The sequence below is a fragment of the Neovison vison genome, chromosome 9, assembly GCF_020171115.1.
Source record: "Neovison vison isolate M4711 chromosome 9, ASM_NN_V1, whole genome shotgun sequence".
Classification (NCBI taxonomy): domain Eukaryota; kingdom Metazoa; phylum Chordata; class Mammalia; order Carnivora; family Mustelidae; genus Neogale; species Neogale vison.
The window spans coordinates 90,355,019-90,376,576 of record NC_058099.1 but is presented as its reverse complement, the minus strand read 5'-3'; the positions used below and the strand labels follow the sequence as shown (position 1 = coordinate 90,376,576).

The 21,558-nt window shown below is 36.0% G+C and overlaps 1 protein-coding gene and 1 long non-coding RNA gene across 3 annotated transcripts in view; both read left to right on the top strand.

The window, feature by feature from the left end:
• SMC5 (structural maintenance of chromosomes 5) overlaps nt 1–21,558 on the top strand; it is a 102,779-nt gene that overhangs the window by 45,110 nt on the left and 36,111 nt on the right. For both annotated transcript variants that reach the window (XM_044265924.1, XM_044265923.1), the window contains exons 9-13: nt 12,683–12,938; nt 14,681–14,835; nt 18,275–18,388; nt 20,507–20,601; nt 21,261–21,393. In XM_044265924.1, the coding sequence (XP_044121859.1) occupies nt 12,683–12,938; nt 14,681–14,835; nt 18,275–18,388; nt 20,507–20,601; nt 21,261–21,393 (753 nt within the window). The remainder of the gene's footprint in view (nt 1–12,682; nt 12,939–14,680; nt 14,836–18,274; nt 18,389–20,506; nt 20,602–21,260; nt 21,394–21,558) is intronic.
• Nucleotides 38–6,382, top strand: LOC122917709. Its single transcript, XR_006386443.1, has 3 exons — nt 38–57; nt 6,045–6,147; nt 6,275–6,382. It is a non-coding gene; the product is annotated as an uncharacterized LOC122917709 (long non-coding RNA).

Genomic DNA, 21,558 nt, shown 5'->3' with positions numbered 1-21,558 from the left:
GAGGTTGCTGCCTGTGTTCTCCTCAAGGATTTTGATGGATTCCTTTCTCACATTGAGGTCCTTAATCCATTTTGAATCTATTTTTGTGTGTGGTGTAAGGAAATGGTCCAATTTCATTTTTCTGCACGTGGCTGTCCAATTTTCCCAACACCATTTATTGAAGAGGCTGTCTTTTTTCCATTGGACATTCTTTCCTGCTTTGTCGAAGATTAGTTGACCATAGAGTTGAGGGTTTATTTCTGGGCTCTCTATTCTGTTCCTTTGGTCTATGTGTCTGTTTTTGTTCCAGTACCATGCTGTCTTGATGATGACAGCTTTGTAATAAAGCTTGAAGTCCGGAATTGTGATGCTACCAACTTTGGCTTTGTTTTTCAATATCCCTTTGGCTATTCGAGGTCTTTTCTGGTTCCATATAAATTTTAAAATTATTTGTTCCATTTCTTTGAAAAAGATGGATGGTACTTTGATAGGAATTGCATTAAATGTGTAGATTGCTTTAGGTAGCATAGACATTTTCACAATATTTATTCTTCCAATCCAGGAGCATGGAACATTTTTCCATTTCTTTGTGTCTTCCTCAATTTCTTTCATGAGTACTTTATAGTTTTCTGAGTATAGATTCTTAGCCTCTTTGGTTAGGTTTATTCCTAGGTATCTTATGGTTTGGGGTGCAATTGTAAATGGGATTGACTCCTTAATTTCTCTTTCTTCTGTCTTGTTGTTGGTGTAGAGAAATGCAACTGATTTCTGTGCATTGATCTTATATCCTGACACTTTACTGAATTCCTGTATAAGTTCTAGCAGTTTTGGAGTGGAGTCTTTTGGGTTTTCCACATAGAGTATCATATCATCTGCGAAGAGTGATAATTTGACTACTTCTTTGCCAATTTGGATGCCTTTAATTTCCTTTTGTTGTCTGATTGCTGAGGCTAGGACTTCTAGTACTATGTTGAATAGCAGTGGTGATAATGGACATCCCTGCCGTGTTCCTGACCTTAGTGGAAAAGCTTTCAGTTTTTCTCCATTGAGAATGATATTTGCAGTGGGTTTTTCATAGATGGCTTTGATGATATTGAGGTATGTGCCCTCTATCCCTACACTTTGAAGGGTTTTGATCAGGAAGGGATGCTGTACTTTGTCAAATGCTTTTTCAGCATCTATTGAGAGTATCATATGGTTCTTGTTCTTTCTTTTATTGATGTGTTGTATCACATTGACTGATTTGCGGATGTTGAACCAACCTTGCAGCCCTGGGATAAATCCCACTTGGTCGTGGTGAATAATCCTTTTAATGTACTGTTGAATCCTATTGGCTAGTATTTTGGTGAGAATTTTTGCATCTGTGTTCATCAAGGATATTGGTCTATAGCTCTCTTTTTTGATGGGATCCTTGTCTGGTTTTGGGATCAAGGTGATGCTGGCCTCATAAAATGAGTTTGGGAGTTTTCCTTCCATTTCTATTTTTTGGAACAGTTTCAGGAGAATAGGAATTAGTTCTTCTTTAAATGTTTGGTAGAATTCCCCTGGGAAGCCATCTGGCCCTGGGCTTTTGTTTGTTTGGAGATTTTTAATGACTGTTTCAATCTCCTTACTGGTTATGGGTCTGTTCAGGCTTTCTATTTCTTCCTGGTTCAATTTTGGTAGTTTATATGTTTCTAGGAATGCATCCATTTCTTCCAGATTGTCAAATTTGTTGGCGTAGAGTTGCTCATAGTATGTTCTTATAATAGTTTGTATTTCTTTGGTGTTAGTTGTGATCTCTCCTCTTTCATTCATGATTTTATTTATTTGGGTCCTTTCTCTTTTCTTTTTGATAAGTCTGGCCAAGGGTTTATCAATTTTATTAATTCTTTCAAAGAACCAGCTCCTAGTTTGGTTGATTTGTTCTATTGTTTTTTTGGTTTCTGTTTCATTGATTTCTGCTCTGATCTTTATGATTTCTCTTCTCCTGCTGGGCTTAGGGTTTCTTTCTTGTTCTTTCTCCAGCTCCTTTAGGTGTAGGGTCAGGTTGTGTACCTGAGACTTTTCTTGTTTCTTGAGAAAAGCTTGTACCGCTATATATTTTCCTCTCAGGACTGCCTTTGTTGTGTCCCACAGATTTTGAACCGTTGTATTTTCATTATCATTTGTTTCCATGATTTTTTTCAATTCTTCTTTAATTTCCCGGTTGACCCATTCATTCTTTAGAAGGATGCTGTTTAGTCTCCATGTATTTGTGTTCTTTCCAAACTTCCTCTTGTGGTTGAGTTCTAGCTTCAGAGCATTGTGGTCTGAAAATATGCAGGGAATGATCCCAATCTTTTGATACTGGTTGAGTCCTGATTTAGGACCGAGGATGTGATCTATTCTGGAGAATGTTCCATGTGCACTAGAGAAGAATGTGTATTCTGTTGCTTTGGGATGAAATGTTCTGAATATATCTGTGATGTCCATCTCATCCAGTGTATCATTTAAGGCCTCTATTTCCCTGTTGATCTTTTGCTTGGATGATCTGTCCATTTCAGTGAGGGGAGTGTTAAAGTCCCCTACTATTATTGTATTATTGTTGATGTGTTTCTTTGATTTTGTTATTAATTGGTTTATATAGTTTGCTGCGCCCACGTTGGGGGCATAGATATTTAAAATTGTTAGATCTTCTTGTTGGACAGACCCTTTGAGTATGATATAGTGTCCTTCCTCATCTCTTATTATAGTCTTTGGCTTAAAATCTAATTGATCTGATATAAGGATTGCCACTCCTGCTTTTTTCTGATGTCCATTAGCATGGTAAATTCTTTTCCACCCCCTCACTTTAAGTCTGGAGGTGTCTTCGGGTTTAAAATGAGTTTCTTGGAGGCAACATATAGATGGGTTTTGTTTTTTTATCCATTCTGATACCCTGTTGCTCATTTGTTTTCAGTGTCTTAGGACTTTTTTGTTCCTCTAGTTCTCCATTATTACTTTATATTAAATGTTTTCTGTTGTACCATTTTAATTCCCTTGTTTCTTACACTGTATTTTTTGAGCTATTTTCTTAGTGGCTGCCTTTAGAATAACAATATCTTAATTTATAACAATCTGGCTCATATACCAACTTGATTTCAGTAGTATGCATACTTTTTCCCTATATAGCTCCATTCCATTCTCCCTGCTTTGTGTTCTTCCTGTCCTACAAATTGCATTTTAATTATTATAAGCCTATCAGCACAGCTTTTATCATTATTTCTTCATATAGTTTTGTTTTGGTAACAATAATGTTTGATTCTCTGGCACCAACCAAGTGTCTTACAATTCAGTTCAATTCTGATACTAACCACCTGGAATTAGAGCAGACTCTACAAGTTAGCAGGACAGCCCTTCCTTCCTACATAAGTCTCAAGGACCTAGGACTCAAGTTACCTGCACTTTGGCCTGACTTGGCTACAAATTCAGGGGTTCCCACATCCCCTCTTCAGGTTTGGGACTTGCTACATCGACTCGTAGAACTCAGGAGAATGTTATACTTAGCAATTGCCAGTTTATTATAAAGGATGCAACTCAGTAACCCCCAAATGGAAGAGATGCACAAGGCAAGGTATGGGAGATAGTGTTCAGAGCTTTCTTTTCCTCTTCTGGGTGCATCACCTTCCCAGAATATTGACCTGTTCTCCAAACCAGAAGCTCCAGAACCTTATCGTTTAGGATTTTTAATGTTTCATTACGTAGGCATGATTGATTAAATTTTTTGGCCATTGGTAAATGAACTTACAATCTTCAGTTCTTTCCCCCTCCTTGAGGTCAGGAGGTGGGGATAAAAGTTCCAGCCTTCTAATCCATGTGCTTGATCTTCCTGAAGCCAGTCTCCATTCTCAAACTATCTAGGGGGCCCTTCCAAGACTCATCTTATTAGCATAAAATCAGGCGTGGTCAAAAGTGCCTGGGTGCTTGGTATGAATAGCAAAAGCTGCTTCTGTCACTCAGGAGATTCCAAGGGTTTTAAGAACTCCAGGCCAGGGACCAGGGACTAAGAAAATAAATATTTTATATTAATACCACAACAGTTGTCTTTTAAGTCAGATAAGAGAAAAAAGTTACAAATGAGATACATTTTTACTCCCCTTTACATTAACTGTGTAGTTACCTTTACTGATGCTCTTTCTTTGTACAGAGTCAGGTTATTCTCCAGTGTCCTTTCATTCTGGCAAGGAAGACTAGGATTTCTTGTAGGGTGCTCCTGCTAATGACGAATTCTCTCTGTTCTTGTTTAGCTCGCAATGTCTTAAGTTATCTTTTGTTTCTGAAGCATAGTTTCCACTGGATAGAGAATTCTTGTTCTTTTTTCCCAGCACTTTGAATGTGACATTCGCTGGTTTCTAGCTTCCCTGATTTCTGATGAGGAGTCAGCTTTTAATCTTATTGGGAATCCCTTGTACATGGTGAGTTACTTTTTTTCTTGCTTTCAGTGTTTTTTCCACAGTTAACTATGATGGTCTTCAATGTGACTCTCCTTTAAGTTTATCCTGCTGGGAAGTTATTTAGCTTCTGGGGCATGCAGATTAATGTTTTAGATCCAAGCTGTGGGAATTCTGGGGTTGTTAGTTTCCTCAGATATTCATTCTGCCTTTTTCTCTTCTCCTGACACTCCTGTTCTGCATAGTTTGATATACAGTGGTATACTTTGTTGCACATTTTATTCATTTTTTTTTTTCCTTTTCATCAGACTGGATAATCTCAAGTGACCGATCTTCAGGTTTCCTTTGTTTTACCTGTTCAGATCCCTTTAGCCTCACTGGTGAATCTTATTTCAGTTATTGTACTTTACAACTCCACAATTTCTAGTTTGCTCTTTTTTATACTTTTTTCCTCTGTTGATATTCACTATTCAATGAGACACTGTTCTCTTCCTTTCCTTTAGTTCTTTAGACATGGTTTTCTTTAGTCGATTGAACATTCTTAAAATAGCTGTTTTAAAGTCTTCACTTTGTAAGTCTGTTTCTGGGCTTTCTCAGGGATATTTTCTATTGGCTGCTTTTTTTCCAGTGTATGGCCTATACTTTTGTTGAAAATGTTGTAATTTTTGTTGAAACTGACATTTTAAGTAACATGATGTGGCAACTTTGAAATCAGTTGTGCTTCTCTCCCCATGCTTCTTGTTGCGGTTTGTTTAGTTACTTTCCTAACTAATTCTTTGAAATTTGTATTTTTTGTTGTATATGACTATTGAAGTCTCTGCTGAGTTAGTGTACTGGTCAGATATTTCCTTAAATGACTGCAACCAGGATGTCTCCCTGTCTTTGTCGAGGATCTCCTCATGTATGTTAGGTCACACCTTCAACACACAGCAGGGTAGTGTTTTTACTGTGTACCAAGATTCAGTAAGTGCTCTCTGAATTGTTGCAAGGTTTGGTTAATATCCAGTGCTAGTTTACAGCTCTGTTTTGGGTTTGGCTTCCAATTTGCGCTTAGCCTCAAGGTGAAACATTCATGTATGCGGAACCTTTGTGAGAGCTTAGGGTCTCTTCCAGTCTTGAGCATGTGCACGGTCCTAGACATGCACACTGTCTGCTCATACATGTAGCCTTATAGATTTCCCAGGAGTTTCCCAAGTCTCACACAGGTGTCTCATTCTCCAGCTTTTTAAGTTTTTTTGGGAAAGTTTATTGTTTACCACAACTGTTATTCCTCATGAAACACTTGCCACTGACTGTTTTTAGCAAATGCTTCAGGGTAAAGGCTGCAAACTGTGGAGTCATGCCAAACAAAGATAGACCTTGTAGTAAGGTTTTCCAGAAGTGCAAATAGATCAGATAATGGTAGTTTTCTAAGAATGAGAACTTAAAACCTTTTTAACCAAGGGAATGGGGCTTGTTCAGAATCCCACAAGATTTGCTGTTTTTACCAAGATTCAGTTTTTCTGGAATAAACAGTCTCCAGGTAATTATAAGCATTTGATTAAATTCCGGAGTTCTAAAAAAGTAAATTTTGACAATTTTTGTCAGTGTTTTCATTGCTTTTATGGAGGAGAGGATTTTCATAGTTTAATTTTGCCATTCCTGATGACATCCAAATCTTTTCTATATCTACAGAAAAATGTTGCTGGGATTGTAATAGGAATTGCATTAAACGTGTATATCAATTTGGGGAGAATTGAAATCTTTACTGGGTTGAGTCTTCCAATCTTTGAACATGGTATGTCTTCATTTATTTAGATATTTGATTTCTTCAGTGAGCATTTTGTAGTTTTTAGCATACATGTCCTTTGTATTTTGTGAGATTACACCTAAGTATTTCTTTTCCTTTCCTCTCTCCTTTTCAGAAATAGAGACCTTGGGATTTTCTGCATAGGCAAGCATGTCATGTACAAGTAGAGACGACTTTTGTTTTTTCTTTTCTGATTTGTATGCCTTTAATTTTTTGCCTTACTGCACTGGCTAGAACTTCCAGCACTGTGTTAAATAAGAATGGCAGAAGTGGGGCGCCTGAGTGGCTCAGTGGGTTAAGCCGCTGCCTTCAGCTCAGGTCATGATCTCAGGGTCCTGGAATCGAGTCCCGCATCGGGCTCTCTGCTCAGCAGGGAGCATGCTTCCCTCTCTCTCTCTGCCTGCCTCTCTGTCTACTTGTAATTTCTTTCTGTCAAATAAATACATAAAATCTTTAAAAAAAAAAAAAAGAATGGCAGAAGTGGACATTCTTATCTTGTACTTGATCTTGGGAGGAAAGCAACTAGTTTTTTTCACCATTAAGTATATTTTAGCTGTAGGTTTCATATAGATTTTTTTGATCAAGTTTGGGAAGTTCCACTCTTCCCATGTTTCTGAGAGTATTTATATTGATTGAGTGTTGGATTGTTAAGTGCTTTTTTTATTTTTTTGCATCTATCAATACGACAGTGTCCGTGTTCATCTTTAGCTTATAAACATGATGCATTACCTTAATTTTTTTTTTAACCATCAAATAACCTTAAATCCTTGGAAATCCTTCTTGGCTGTGGCATATAAATATACTTTTATGTATTGTTGAATTCTATTAACTAATAGTTTGTGTTTGTGAGGGATATTCTATAGTTTTTGTTTTTATACTGTCTCTGCTTTTGGTGTCAGAATACCAACTAGCTTTATAAAATGGGAAGTGTTCCCTCCTCTTCAGTTGTGTTTTTGGAAGAGATTGTGTAGAATTGGTATTAATTCTTCTTTAAACATACCGAATAATTCTCAAATGACACTATCTGGGTTTTTGAGATTTCTTTTTTGGGGAGTTTTAAAATTATGAATTTTAATAGCTATTCAAATAATCTATTTCAGATTCAGTGAGTTGTGGTAGCTAATATTTTTTGAGGAATTGGTCCATTGTGTCTAAATTGTCCAATTGTGTACATAAAGTTTCTTACTGTCCTTTTTTTTTTCCCAATTTATTTATTTTCAGAAAAACAGTATTCATTATTTTTTCACCACACCCAGTGCTCCATGCAAGCTGTGCCCTCTATAATACCCACCACTTGGTACCCCAACCTCCCACCCCCCCGCCACTTCAAACCCCTCAGACTGTTTTTCAGAGTCCATAGTCTCTCATGGTTCACCTCCCCTTCCAATTTACCCAAATTCCCTACTCCTCTCTAACTCCCCTTGTCCTCCATGCTATTGGTTATGCTCCACAAATGAGTGAAACCATATGATAATTGACTCTTTCTGCTTGACTGATTTCACTCAGCATAATCTCTTCCAGTCCCGTCCATGTTGCTACAAAAGTTGGATATTCGTCCTTTCTGATGGAGGCATAATACTCCATAGTGTATATGGACCACATCTTCCTTATCCATTCATCCGTTGAAGGGCATCTTGGTTCTTTCCATAGTTTGGCGACTGTGGCCATTGCTGCTATAAACATTGGGGTACAGATGGCCCTTCTTTTCACGACATCTGTATCTTTGGGGTAAATACCCAGGAGTGCAATTGCAGGGTCGTAGGGAAGCTCTATTTTTAATTTCTTGAGGAATCTCCACCCTGTTCTCCAAAGAGGCTGCACCAACTTGCATTCCCACCAACAGTGTAAGAGGGTTCCCCTTTCTCCACATCCTCTCCAACACATGTTGTTTCCTGTTTTGTTAATTTTGGCCATTCTAACTGGTGTAAGGTGATATCTCAATGTGGTTTTAATTTGAATCTCCCTGAGGGCTAATGATGATGAGCATTTTTTCATGTGTCTGATAGCCATTTGTATTTCTTGATTGGAGAAGTGTCTGTTCATATCTTCTGCCCACCCCGAATCGCTAAGGAAATGTTGAAAAACAAAAATAAAGCTGGCGGCATCACCTTACCTGATTTCAAGCTTTATAACAAAGCTGTGATCACCAAGACAGCATGGTACTGGCATAAAAACAGACACATAGACCAGTGGAACAGAGTAGAGAGCCCTGATATGGACCCTCAACTCTATGGTCAATTAATCTTCGACAAAACAGGAAAAAATATACAGTGGAAAAAAGACAGTCTCTTCAATAAATGGTGCTGGGAAAACTGGACAGCTATATGTAGAAGAATGAAACTCGACCATTCTCTTACACCGTACACAAAGATCAACTCAAAATGGATAAAAGACCTCAACGTGAGACAGGAATCTATCAGAATCTTAGAGGAGAACATAGGCAGTAATCTCTTCGATATCAGCCACAGCAACTTCTTTCAAGATACGTCTCCAAAGGCAAAGGAAACAAAAGCGAAAATAAACTTCTGAGACTTCATCAAAATCAAAAGCTTCTGCACAGCAAAGGAAACAGTCAAAAAAACAAAGAGGCAACCCACGGAATGGGAGAAGATATTTGCAAATGACAGTACAGACAAAAGGTTGATATCCAGGATCTATAATGAACTCCTCAAACTCAACCCACACGAAACTTACTGTCCTTTTGATGTTTGTAATGATACAGTGATATCCCTGTTTCATTCTTGATATTATTAATTTCTGTCTTCTCCTTTTTGGGATGGGGGCAGCCTTTCTAGAAGTTTGTTAATTTTATTGCTTTTTTTCAAAGAACCAGCTGTTGGTTTCATAGATTGTCTCTGTTTTTCCCCCTTTTTAATTTTATTGATATCTGTTTGTATCTTTATTATTTCCTTTTTTCCCGCTTGATATGGGTTTATTTGGTTCTTCTTCTGGGTTCTAGATCTGAGAGTTTTCCTCTTATATATGTACCTAATGCTATAAACTTTCTTCTCATCCCTGCTTTAGCTGTGTCCACCAATTTTGATATTTCTATTTTAATTTTTGTTTGCTTTAATGTATTTTTTTCCCTTGCGACCACAGTTTATCTTCTCACCTATTGATGGATATTAAGGTTATTTCTGGTTTGGGGCTATTACCAGTAAACTGGCATGAGTATTGTACAAGCTTTTGTATAAATATGTGCTTTCATTTTTTATAATTTCCTAGGAGTAGAATATCATAGTAGGATATCAAAAATATAGAATATAATATTTTGAAGAATTTGACAAGCCGTTTTCCAAAATGATTGTTAATAATTTATTGTAGGTGTAATTGATACAAGTTGACTTTTGATGGCTTGGAATTTATAAAAAATTCCTCTACCGTAAGTAATTAGAGAAACACTGCTTAGAGTAGTCTTAGACTTAGGTAGCTACAAGGACTCTCCTTATATTGTACAAGATAAAATGAATTGAGTACAGACAGAGTTAGGGTGATGGATTGTAAAACAGGAATAGTACTCTGATCATAGCACTGATTTTAATTATGCTGTTCATGAAGTATGAGACAAAGTTACCAGCTGAGTGAGTAGAGCGCCTCCAGCAATAAAGAACTGAGGAAGGGAGGAGCCCAAGCTGTGAACTTCTTTTAGAATGAGCTCACACATTTATTAGAGAAATGTAATAGGTTTGTCGGGTAGTTTTGAGTTCTGTTTAAGTTTTGTGGCCATGAATTCAAAGTGAGATGAGTTTTTGGAGAGTTTCTTCAATTAGTTCAGCTGCTTGGATACTGCTTAGAGTATCCAAGACACATCCAAGTATCCAAGACACATCCAAGGCATAGAGTTGGGTTTAATAGAGACTGCTTTTTTCCCTAGCTGATGTGACATAGGAGTGGTAGAGGGTCAAGAGTCTTTGCAAGGGAATGGTTCTTGTGCTGGCTTGTAGAACTTTAGCAGATTAAAGAAAAGAAATGAAGGGGATAATGGACTGTGAAGGGATGGTAGGGTCACTGGATTGCAGGACCCTGTGGAGTCCAAGAATAGTTTGGGTACTACAGTAAGTAAAATGGAAGTAAAGAGGACTGGAAGAATAGGATTGTAGAAATGGTTTTCAGGTGTACAGTTTGTGGTGCTTTACATGATCTGAAGTAAAATGGTAGGTATCTGAGGAGGGGTTTAGGAAAAGATGGTTAAAGGTGAAGAAATCCAGGAACACAGAGGCCGAAGAGTTAGACTGTGGGACTTCAACATACTGAGAGGAAGACAATTGGCATGCTAAATCATCAATGAATGGAGTGAAGAAGGGTATGGAGGGTGAGCTAGTTAACACAGCAACAGAGATGATGGGTGGTAAGGCTTGATACCAGTCTTCAAGGGAAATTAAGTGGGGCTTACTTAATGGAGGATATAGTACAGTAGGGATTAATGAGGATTAACACCCTCCCCACCTCTGAAGGATTGTGGCAGGAGGTCACCTTAGAGAGGATTCTAGGGAGAATGTCTTTCAGGAATAGCCAAGTGTCAGAATAAGAACATTCATGGAAATTGAAGATAATGGGTGATCTAGGAGTTTGTACCTGTGGTGTCTGATATAAAACCCGAGTATGATGGAATTAGTCATGGAAGTTTTCTGGATGAGAACTGCACATGAATTCGAGTTCAGAAAGCTTATCCGGAAGAATGGGGTCCCCTAGGCTGCTTCCCAGTTTTTTAAGTCAGGTAGTCATACAGATTTGTTCAGTAGCCCCAGTGTGATTTTTGGTAGCTTGGTAGGTCTCTGTTTTGCTGGGAGTACAAAGGCTTTGTTTGCTACATTTCTTGTCCCCTTTTCATGGAGCCTTCTTCATGTGTTTGGTGATTTTTTTTTTTTTTTAAAGATTTTTAAAAATTTATTCGGCAGAGAGCAAGCACAAGTAGGGGAGTAGCAGGGAGAAGGAGAGGGAACAGCAGGCTCCTTGCTGAGAGGGGAGCAATCCTGGGATCATGACTTGAGCTGAAGGTCAGATGCTTAACAACTGAGCCACCCAGCCCCCTGTGTCTGGTGGTTCTTAATTCTGTCCCTATTTATTCCCATTGCCTTGGACCTCATGGGTTCCCTGGCGATACTGTGGCTTCTTGTCTCTTCTTTCTTTTAGGTCCATTGAACATTGTTCACTTTCAATCACAGATACGTATTTTAACTTTCACTGTTTCTGCCTTCTGCCTGTTTGGTATAGGAGGGGGGATTTTGGATGTTTCAATTCATTTTCTTGACACTGCCTAAGTTAAAGTTTCAGAAAGGAGAAATTGGTACCAACCCAAAAGTCCAACAGTAGGGAACGGGGTTAAATGTGTCATAGCCATGAAACAGGACATTACACAGGTAACAAAATTTTCTTTTGCCAAGGACGTGGGAGAAATTAGAAACTGCTCTCAATACATTTTTAGTGATACCATAAAACATATATGTTCCATGAAAAGATAGAAGTAGATATTAAAATGTAAAGGTTTAAGGATTTAAGATTATAGATGACTACTTGTTAAAAATTAGTGTGCTTTCCATATTTCCATATAATGAATTTGATCCTACTTTGGTAAGGGGGAGGGAGAAAGGGAGTAAATAGGACTTGGAGTGAAGGCAGCCTAACAGATTATGTGATGTGTTGTTATGAAATTGTACTTTTCACACAACTAGGATTCTGTACGTGTATATTTTTGTGTATGCATGTGTGTCTTAAAGTCTTAACTTTTAGGTGGACTTTGTAAGGTTTTGATAAAAATCTATTGGCATCTTATATGACTTGGGTTTTTTTTTTTAACAATTTACCTTGAATATGTCACCAGATCTAAACATATAGTTGGAGGATTAATCTCAAAATATTAATTTCAAGTATTAGTAAATAATTTTGTTGAAAGAAAATAGTTTCAGGGGCATCTGGGTGGCTCAGTCTGTTAAGCGTCTGCTTTCGGCTTGGGTCATGATTCCAGGGTCCTGGGATCCAGCCCAGTGTCAGGCTGCCTGTTCAGCAGGGAGTCTACTTCCCCCTCTATCTCTCCCTCTGCTTACTTGCTCTCACTCACTTACTCTCTCAAATAAATAAAATCCTAAAAAAAAAAAGTTTGTCTAAAATTAAGAGTGACATAACCTTTGTTATCATTTCTGTTATTACTGCTTTATTCAAAGTTTGTCATATACATATAAACGCTATTTTAATTGTCTTCTGGTGTGTGATATGAATTTATTTTCTGTCAATATTTAGAAATCTGCAAATTGGCTTTACAAATATTTTGTTTATTGAGCAAATATTTAATAAGTGCTAACTATATGCTAAGCACCGCTCCCAGTACTTAGGATATTATTAGTGAACAAATAAAGATAACAGTTGGTCTGGTAGGAGTAACACTCTGAATTACCGCAGAGTACCTTTTAGTTAGGAAAACACCCGTGTTGTTAAGTTGTTTGCATTTTAAATACTATATTACTATAAAAGCCTTAGCAAGAGAGAAAAAAACAGTCTCCTGTACCGTCCTTCTTTGTTTTATCAGATTGAGGAACTGCAGCAGGCATTAACGGTAAAACAGAATGAAGAACACGACCGCCAGAGGAGGATAAGTAACACTCGGAAGATGATAGAGGATTTGCAGAATGAACTGAAGACCGCAGAAAACTGTGAGAATCTTCAGCCGCACATTGATGCCATTACAAATGATCTGAGACGAGTTCAAGATGAAAAGGCATTATGTGAAGGCGAGGTAATTGATAAGCGAGGAGAGAAGGAGAGCCTAGAGAAGGAGAGAAAGAGTAAGTTTTATGAAACTTAGGGTGAAGAGATGTTTATAAAATGGAGATCTATTTCTGTTGATGGCTTTCTTCTTGCCCTGGTACCATGTCTTTAGCTGTTCAAATCCCCTTGTTGAGGAAGCTCAGCTTGGTCTTCGCAATTTAATGTCTTAATCACCTATATGTAGCATATACCGTGCTTTGTGACTGGCTAACCATTGCCTTATGTATGTCAGATTATGACAGTTGATTTTAATTCTGGAAAAATGGGTTCCTTTATTTCCTTCACAGAGTCACTCACTATTATTTATCAGATCGAATTTAAGCTCTTCACTCTAGTTTTCAGAATCTTCCATTAGCTTTGCCCTTTTGAAATCTGTTCGATTTCATCTTTGCTCTTCTTTCCTATGGACCATGAAAATTGATTTATAACATTCTACAGATGGAAGAAGTTTTAAGTACTAACTACTCAGTGTGTACAACTAAAATCAGTAAAAAAGAAAACAACCCCCATTTTGTATGTTTATCAGAGTTTCCTCCACCTCTTTCAGATCTCCATACCCACTCTCAGGTGTACATTTTTAAATAACTCAGCAGTTTTTTCCAGTAGACCATTATTTATATTTTTATCATGTTATTTCACCATGGCTTGATTAATTAATTTTAGATACTATGTTTTGCTATTTTGTGACTTGAGATACAGATTTGGGCTCCTAACAGTTCCTATCCTATATTAATTCCTCGAGTGGGGTTAGTAGTATTAGTTAGTAATCATTAACCTTTATGATTGATTGATTATGATGCCCTTCTATCTTGTGTCAAATAGTTGTCAGTAGTGCTTGAATGCACACTTTGCAAGCTGAAACACTGGCACTCATCCTTTTCACTTTTTGCTCCTCTGACATTCTAAGTCCTCTAATTTGTGCTCTGGTTCTTATATTTTCAAGGCTGAAAACATTTCTTGAGAACCATATTAAGTTTTATGTGCTCTGTTTATGGGTTAATTCTAAAAGCCAGGAATAGTGAGGATTCTTACAGCAGTGAGACTTGTTCACAGCAGAGCCGGGTAATGAGCTAGGGTGGGATTTTCTTTCATTGATGGCTTTTTTTTTTTTTTTTAAGTTTTAATTTACCTTTTAAAAAAACCATTTGCTTTAATATTTCCTTAAAAAGAAAAAAAAGTAGGCAGTCGTCTGGAATTTCTTGGGCTTCATCACAGATCCTTTTCTGTGTTGGGTAAAGCTATTCCTGAATTCTGTGTACTTTTTTTTTTTTTTTTTTTTTCTTATATTACTTAGTATGTTCTTACATTGTTACCTTATCTTTGGGTTACTTTGTAGGAAGAGATGCTTGGGGATTAATTTCAGAGTCTTTGCATCCCTAAAGATGCCTTTATTTCATGATCCTCTTCTCTTGGTTTTGTTGTATATGTGATTCTACATTGAAAATCTTTCCCTCAGAATTTTGAAGGCCTGTTGCGATCATCTCATGTTAGGAAATGTAGTGTTTTCTTATTTATTTATTTATTTATTTTCCTGACTTATTTTTGTACCTCTTTAGTTTTGATAGCTTAAAGAGCATGTTTTATCTCAAGTGTTTAGAAATTTGATAATAATTTGTCCATGGTGGTCCTTTCTCTCTGTGGTGGCTACTTCCTGAGTGGTGTTGCTAACTTTTGGATCTAAGGTATCTTTTGTATTACTAATGGATTATTTCAGTAATTAAAGCTTTCAGAGAACTAATAACTTTACTTTCCTTTTTAGGTGTGGGTGATAATATTGTACGATTTGACAATCTTATGAATCAGAAGGAAGATAAACTGAGGCAAAGATACCGTGACACATATGATGCTGTTTTATGGCTAAGAAATAACCGGGACAAATTTAAGCAAAGAGTCTATGAGCCTATAATGCTCACGGTAAGAAATTTTGTTCATTGTGGTAGCATCTCATTATTGTATTTCATTATTGTGTTCATTGTAGATTTTTTGTTCTAATATAGATTTTTTTGTTGTTTTAAGAATTCCTAGTCATCACTTAATAAATACCCATTTGATGCAAAACAGTAAAAAAAAAAAAAAGAATTCCTAGTCTTATTAACACCTTAGTTTCCCATTTTTGGACTTGTGGCTACTGATGTGCTGCTGAATCCATACCTGACTTCTGACCAATAAGTCTTTGGACTTTGTCAGAGTATGGAGTTGTCAGCTTATTGACCAAGAATCATGTATAAAATTAGTTCGGTCAGCTCATTCCTTCTGGCAGTTACTAGAGATTAAATGCTGCCCGAAGGGCTAGAAACTGCTGTAAATAACTACGTTGAGAGGGTTACCTAACAGAAGTTGAAGAGGAAGTCACCTACAAATAACTGAGCATTCTTAGGATTCTGAGGATGCAGCTGGCAGTCTTTTGACCACGTAACCCTTTGATAGCTAGCTATTTTGATGGTCATGGGTCATTTAGAATAGGATAAGCTGAATTTAGTAAATCATTTAATGAAGTGTGGCCATGGAATGGCTAGGAAGATTTCCATCTAAAATATTTTTAAAAGTTTGGCCATGGAAAGAGAAAATCAAGTAAAAACCACATTCTTTGACAGTGATATAGTTAGGTAGAATATGAACCTAAAACTTACCCAAAATGTCTCAAGGATTGTTACTGCTGGGTTATAGTTTTTTTTTTTTTTTTTTTTTACTTTAGGAAAGAGTGCACTATAGATCCTTGCAGGATTCATGAAAACTTCTACTTTCTTTAATTCATATTTGTATTATTACTTAAAATCATTTCATGTAGTCTTTTTTTTAATAGATTATATTAGCAAAGTTAATATGCATAATACTGTATTCTCTTCTTGCTCAAGTATGTATTATTAGAGTATTTTTGCCAGATCAAGAAGGGAATATCTATTTTGGATGCAGACATTATTGTTTTGATTAATCTGGTAAGGACTGAAAGAAAATAGAAAAAAGTAGTTTGAGTCTTAATAACTTATATTGCAAGTAATTAACAGATTTTTATTAAAATGTCAACCTCAAAATTATAATTCACAACTTTGGTAAATTTGCCATCCTTTTATCTCCCAATAGTAGTAGCCTGTCACCAACAGGGATTACTAGCTGGCATATATTGATATTTCAAATTACATTTGAATCTTTGAAATAAAAAGGTACAGTCTTGCTTTTTTAATCCTTTTTGGAATACCCTTGTATTCTGCCACCCTCACATATACACATAATCCTTCAATATCTAGTTGAACTGTCATCAATGTAGACGAGTTAGCAATCCACAAACTTAAAATTTTAGCCATATTACTTGTCAGCTGTCCATTTCCATGAGTTATTTCTAACCGGCCCAGTTTAGAATGGGAGAATTGTGCAAAGAAGTACTTATAGTTCTGTTCCTCACAGCAGAGTTTATAATAGCCCAAATGATGATGGGGCAAAGAAGAAAATTTCCAGAGAGATTTTGACTGGTCATGTAAACTATTCTATAATCTATTGAAAGGAATACTATGCAGCCATTAAAAAGTCATTCTTGGTGTCTATTAATATGAGGACATTTATGATCTATTAATGAATTTATAAAACACGTTCTAAGATAGATTGTATAGAAAGATTTCACGTTAAAAAACTGAACTACGAGTCTTCCATCAACCACCAGATGACTCTGGAGTACAGTGTCTCCCCTGCCCACCACTCTGTCTTTACTGGGTTGTGAAACAGTGGCCTTGAACTTTGCCAAATATTTTCTTTATCCATCTCATGAGAGGAGCTTGCTAAGTAGCTGATGAAGCTGCAGAACCAACAAATTGGTGAAATCTTCCTTCCGGATGTCAGGAGGCCAGACAGTTTCCGTGCAGAGCAGTTTGCATTACCTGGGGAAAAAGCGGTGTGACTCAGTCACTCCTGGAAGGGCACAAGCTGGGCAGGGACGGAAATGACCCTATTCATGTGACTTTTTGAGACTATTATCTAAATGAGCAGGTGACGTTCTTCAAAGAGTTGAATGACCACATCACCACCTTCCACAAGGTGGAAGCCCCGGTAAAGGGGAACTCTGGTAAGGGAGTGATAATGAGAGCCCCGTCTTAGGCCGGCTTAGCTACAGCGCTTTTTAAAAAGGGGACTTCTGCAGTCACAGTGGGGTTATTTTACCCTCTAAGTCGTAGCTAACACCCCACTTCTCTTTCATTTGTACCATTCCTTCTGATGAAGTAATTCCTACCAAAAAAAAAAAAAAAAAAAAACCAAAAGCGATAGAGGCTACTTAGTGTTTAAGTTTAGGTATTTCTTGTGACTTACTTTCCTGTGTATCAGTTTTCCCCTGTTTTAGTGCTAGCTGATATTTTGTAGTTTAAAATAGAGAGTAATACTTGCCAATGTGTATATGGAGTTTAAGCATTGTACTAAAATGTTTTTATTAGCTCTCTTAATCCACATTTGTTCCTGAGATGTAGACTATTGTACTGTGCCCATTTTGGTGATGAACTAACTGAAACTTTCAGAGACTTAAGGGTATGTGATTTGAAGCATCATCTGTCTGACCCCAGAGTCTTCGCTCTTCACCAGTAGTATGCTGTGTTTTATATATACGGTACATAAATACCTTCTTTCACAAATCTTTTTTTTTTTTTCAAGAAGGCAGATTTCCATCTGCTGAAGATAATCTATCTGCCCCCTAAAATTCCATAAGAGAGCACATTTCATATACCCCTGTTATGGATCTTTATTATAGTGTTCTGCTTTTTTTTGCTTTTTTTTAACTTAGCATCTGCAAAAAGTATATTGATTTGTTGTCTTGACGTTCTTAGTATTTTCCATAGCATTGAACCTCACATGCAGAAGGGCCTGGTTTGTTAATACTTAAAAAATAAATCCTAGTGGTACAAGCTTAAGATTTCTCTTGAAAGCACTATTAAAGTTGTATTTTAATTCTTTGTGTTTTTATACTGATCAGTTATTGCCATATATAACTTCCTCTTAAAGATTAAGAAGACAAATAGTACAAGTTTGGGGACAGATGAAAAATGTTTATACTCTTAGATTACCTTCTGAGCCATTTCAGTTGTTTTCCAGAGGGTTGACTAGAAAGGAACATAGTTACTTCTTAGATAAAATCAAAATTGATGTGCATCAGGTGCTTATTTAAGTCATATTTTTTGTTTTATGATGTATTAGATGTTTCTGGGTACTAAATTAAGTAGAGGTTTTAAAATGTTGAGTCTTCAGTACCAAATTTTATCCCCCATAAGTGTTAAATTTAAACCTGTTAAATAACTCAAAGTAAAATTATGTTCTAGTACTCAGTTTGGATTTCATGAGAATTAACTTATATTACTTATATTTTCTTTCTGTTTAGATCAATATGAAAGATAATAAAAATGCCAAGTACATTGAAAATCATATTTCATCAAATGACTTGAGAGCTTTTGTATTTGAGAGTCAAGAAGATATGGAGGTTTTCCTCAAAGAGGCAAGTGACCAGTGTAATACTTTGACTCACCTGGTGCTTACTTTCTGGTACTTGAGTTTTTAAGTAAAAACTAAAACAAAAAATAGCGACTAATTATATACTAATTATAGCAGTAACTTTTTTATAAAATCATTTGATTTTGTGAATTTCTTTTTTTATCTCTGTCATTATTGGGGAATGAATTTGTTTTGCAAGAGAAAAAACAGTCCATAATTCCATCTGTAACATGTTTTGAAGTTATTTGGAGTTAGTAAGAATAATTCTGTCATACTGTTTTAAGAGCAAAAAATCCGTAATGATGGACTTTTGGTCTTCGACATCCTTTTTGAAGATGTACTGGAATGAACTCAGCTTTTCTTTGATGGGGAGCGTGGGAATATGTTGTTGCTTTTAAATAAAACCTCTTAAAAAAGAATGAGAATTCTATATCTGGCTATCGAAACACCCTGGGAGTCTAAGCTACTACCAGGCAATGTGGCATAGTAGTTACAGGCACAGACTCTGTAGATAGGCTGCCAAGATTTGAATTCTGGCTTTGCTATTAAATTGGGCAAGTTTCCTAAATGTTTTATGCCATAATTTCCTCATCTGTAAAATGTAGATATATGATCTACTTCAAAAGATGGCTATAAGGATTAAATCATTTAATAAATGAAAAAGTGTATAGAATACTGCTTATTTGTGATTATTTTATTACATTATCTATAATATATATGTATATATATTCGATATATATATAGTTAGCTGTTCTTATTGTCAGTCAGATTTCTTTCCTTTTGTGTATATCACTTTTAAAACCCTAAAGATAGGTTTAGATTTTGTTTTGTTTAGATTTTACACGTTGTCAGCAAGTGTAAATGAGGACAGGACCCTGAATTACGTCGGCAGCCCTCTGTTTCTATGGTGCAATAGTGACTGGAAAGAAACCTTACTTTTTTTTGGCTTTTACCATATTGCCCTCCTGGTTTGGGAGTTTGCAGAGAATGTGAATATATGGTAATTGCATAAAAAGTTGCATGTATAAAATTACAGAATGGACTCCAGAAAGTTAGATAGTTGTGTAGTTTGGTATTATTTAAGCTTAGCCAGGAGTTTTTGTTCTGGTGTGAGAGCTTTCTGAAGTAGTTGCTTCCTTAGATTACGAGTCTGATATGTGGGCTTTCTGTCAGGTGCATTTGGCTGCTTTCTATCGGAAATGGCCTGCTTAGCCAACACTGAGTGCCTTTTTCGAGTCAAAAACTTGGGCTTCTTTTGTGCTAAGGATATAAATCCTATATAGATAATATGACCTGGGTTCCTGAAATTTTGACCTTTATTTTTGTGTGTGTGCTCTGATAAATAACTTTCCGTAGCTTCTCCTCAACAGGACTAGAACTTCCTCTTACAGGTGTGACTTTGTTTGGATTTTAAGTTGTGAAATTTATTGTATATAACCGCCTCCTATGATATTATCTATTAGAATACCATTCCCCATACTACCATGTATAATAAGTATTATGTCTGCTGTGCAGTTACCCTAGATGCCCTTTATCAGGATGATGAAGTTTCCTTCTGTTCCTAGTTTGCCAAGAATTTATCATATTTTTCTGCATCTGTTGGGGTGATCATATGGGTTTTATACTTCATTGATTTAAGTGAGATTGGTTTTTGGAGCATTCCAACAATCTCACCTTTCTGGAATAAACTCTACTTGGTCATGTGTATTGTTCACATATTGCTGGATTCCATATACTAATATTTTGTAAAGGATTTTTGCATATATATTCATGAGGGCTTTTGTTTGTTCATGTTTTGGTATCAAGGTTATGCTAGAATCATAAAGTGATTTGGGAAATGACCATTGCACTTCCTTTTACTTTTTGGAAGAGTTTTGGTATTACTGCTTCCTCGACTGTTAGAGCGTATTTGTTTTACTATTTTCACTGATAAATACTTTCTATAAAAACATGTAATACTAGGGTCATTATCACACTAAAAAGTTTTTTCTTGAAAGTACCATTAAATATCCAGTTTTTGGTCATCCTAGCCTATCCTAATACCAGTTGGAATATAACTTTAAAAAATCATTTTGATTGATAGTATATGGTAATTAAAATATATTCTTTCCCTTATATTCAGATTCGTGACAATAAAAAATTAAGAGTAAATGCTGTTATTGCTCCCAAGAGCTCATATGCAGGCAAAGCACCTTCAAGATCTCTGAATGAACTAAAGTAAGTCTTGAAACTATTTTCAGAATTAACCTGTTACTTTGAATATTGAATAACCATTTAGCTCTTTATTATCTCTCACATAAATATGTTATAAGCTATTTATTCCCTCTTAGGATCTCTATTTAAGTCTAAAATAAGGAAAAATTTAGGAACAGATATATTGTGGAATACTTACTGTATGGTGGTGATGTTTCAGATCAGTGGATTAATACTGGATTGTTGAATGGAAGATACTAAAATAGTTGGTTAGGTGTTGGGAAAATAAAACAAATTGTCACTTCGTAATGCAGGAGTAATCACTCCTCCATTAATCACGTAATGCAGGAGTGATCACCAGAAGGACTAAATGGAAAATTTGCAATTATGAAACAGTTATAAGTAAATATCTTAATTCTGAATGTAAGTAAACATTGTAAAAATAAAAGCAATGGAAGAAACAAAAGAGATTAATAGTTTGTAATGATGAATATATTAAATTTTTCTGACAAGGAAATCAGTCTCAACATCAATCACAATATTAAGTGATTTTAAAATACACAGAAATTTCTGCTGTACGATCATTAATTTATATGTTGTTTATTTGCTACTTTTCAACTATCAGATTTCTTTACATGATATTTTTTTAAGAAGAAAAATCTAGTAAGTGCTTTTCATTTCAGACAGTATGGATTTTTCTCTTACTTGCGAGAATTATTTGATGCCCCTGATCCCGTCATGAGCTTCCTTTGCTGCCATTATCATATTCATGAGGTTCCTGTAGGAACTGAAAGGACCAGAGAAAGAATTGAACGGGTAAGAAAGTACTGAATCTAGAACCTCATTTTGTTAACATTTCTTAGTATAAAAACATCAAGCAAAAATTTAGAGATATTTAAAGAGGTAGGATATTCTGTTATTTTGAACCACACAGAAATTCTTTGTATTTTACATTTTTAATATACAGACAACAGTGACTAT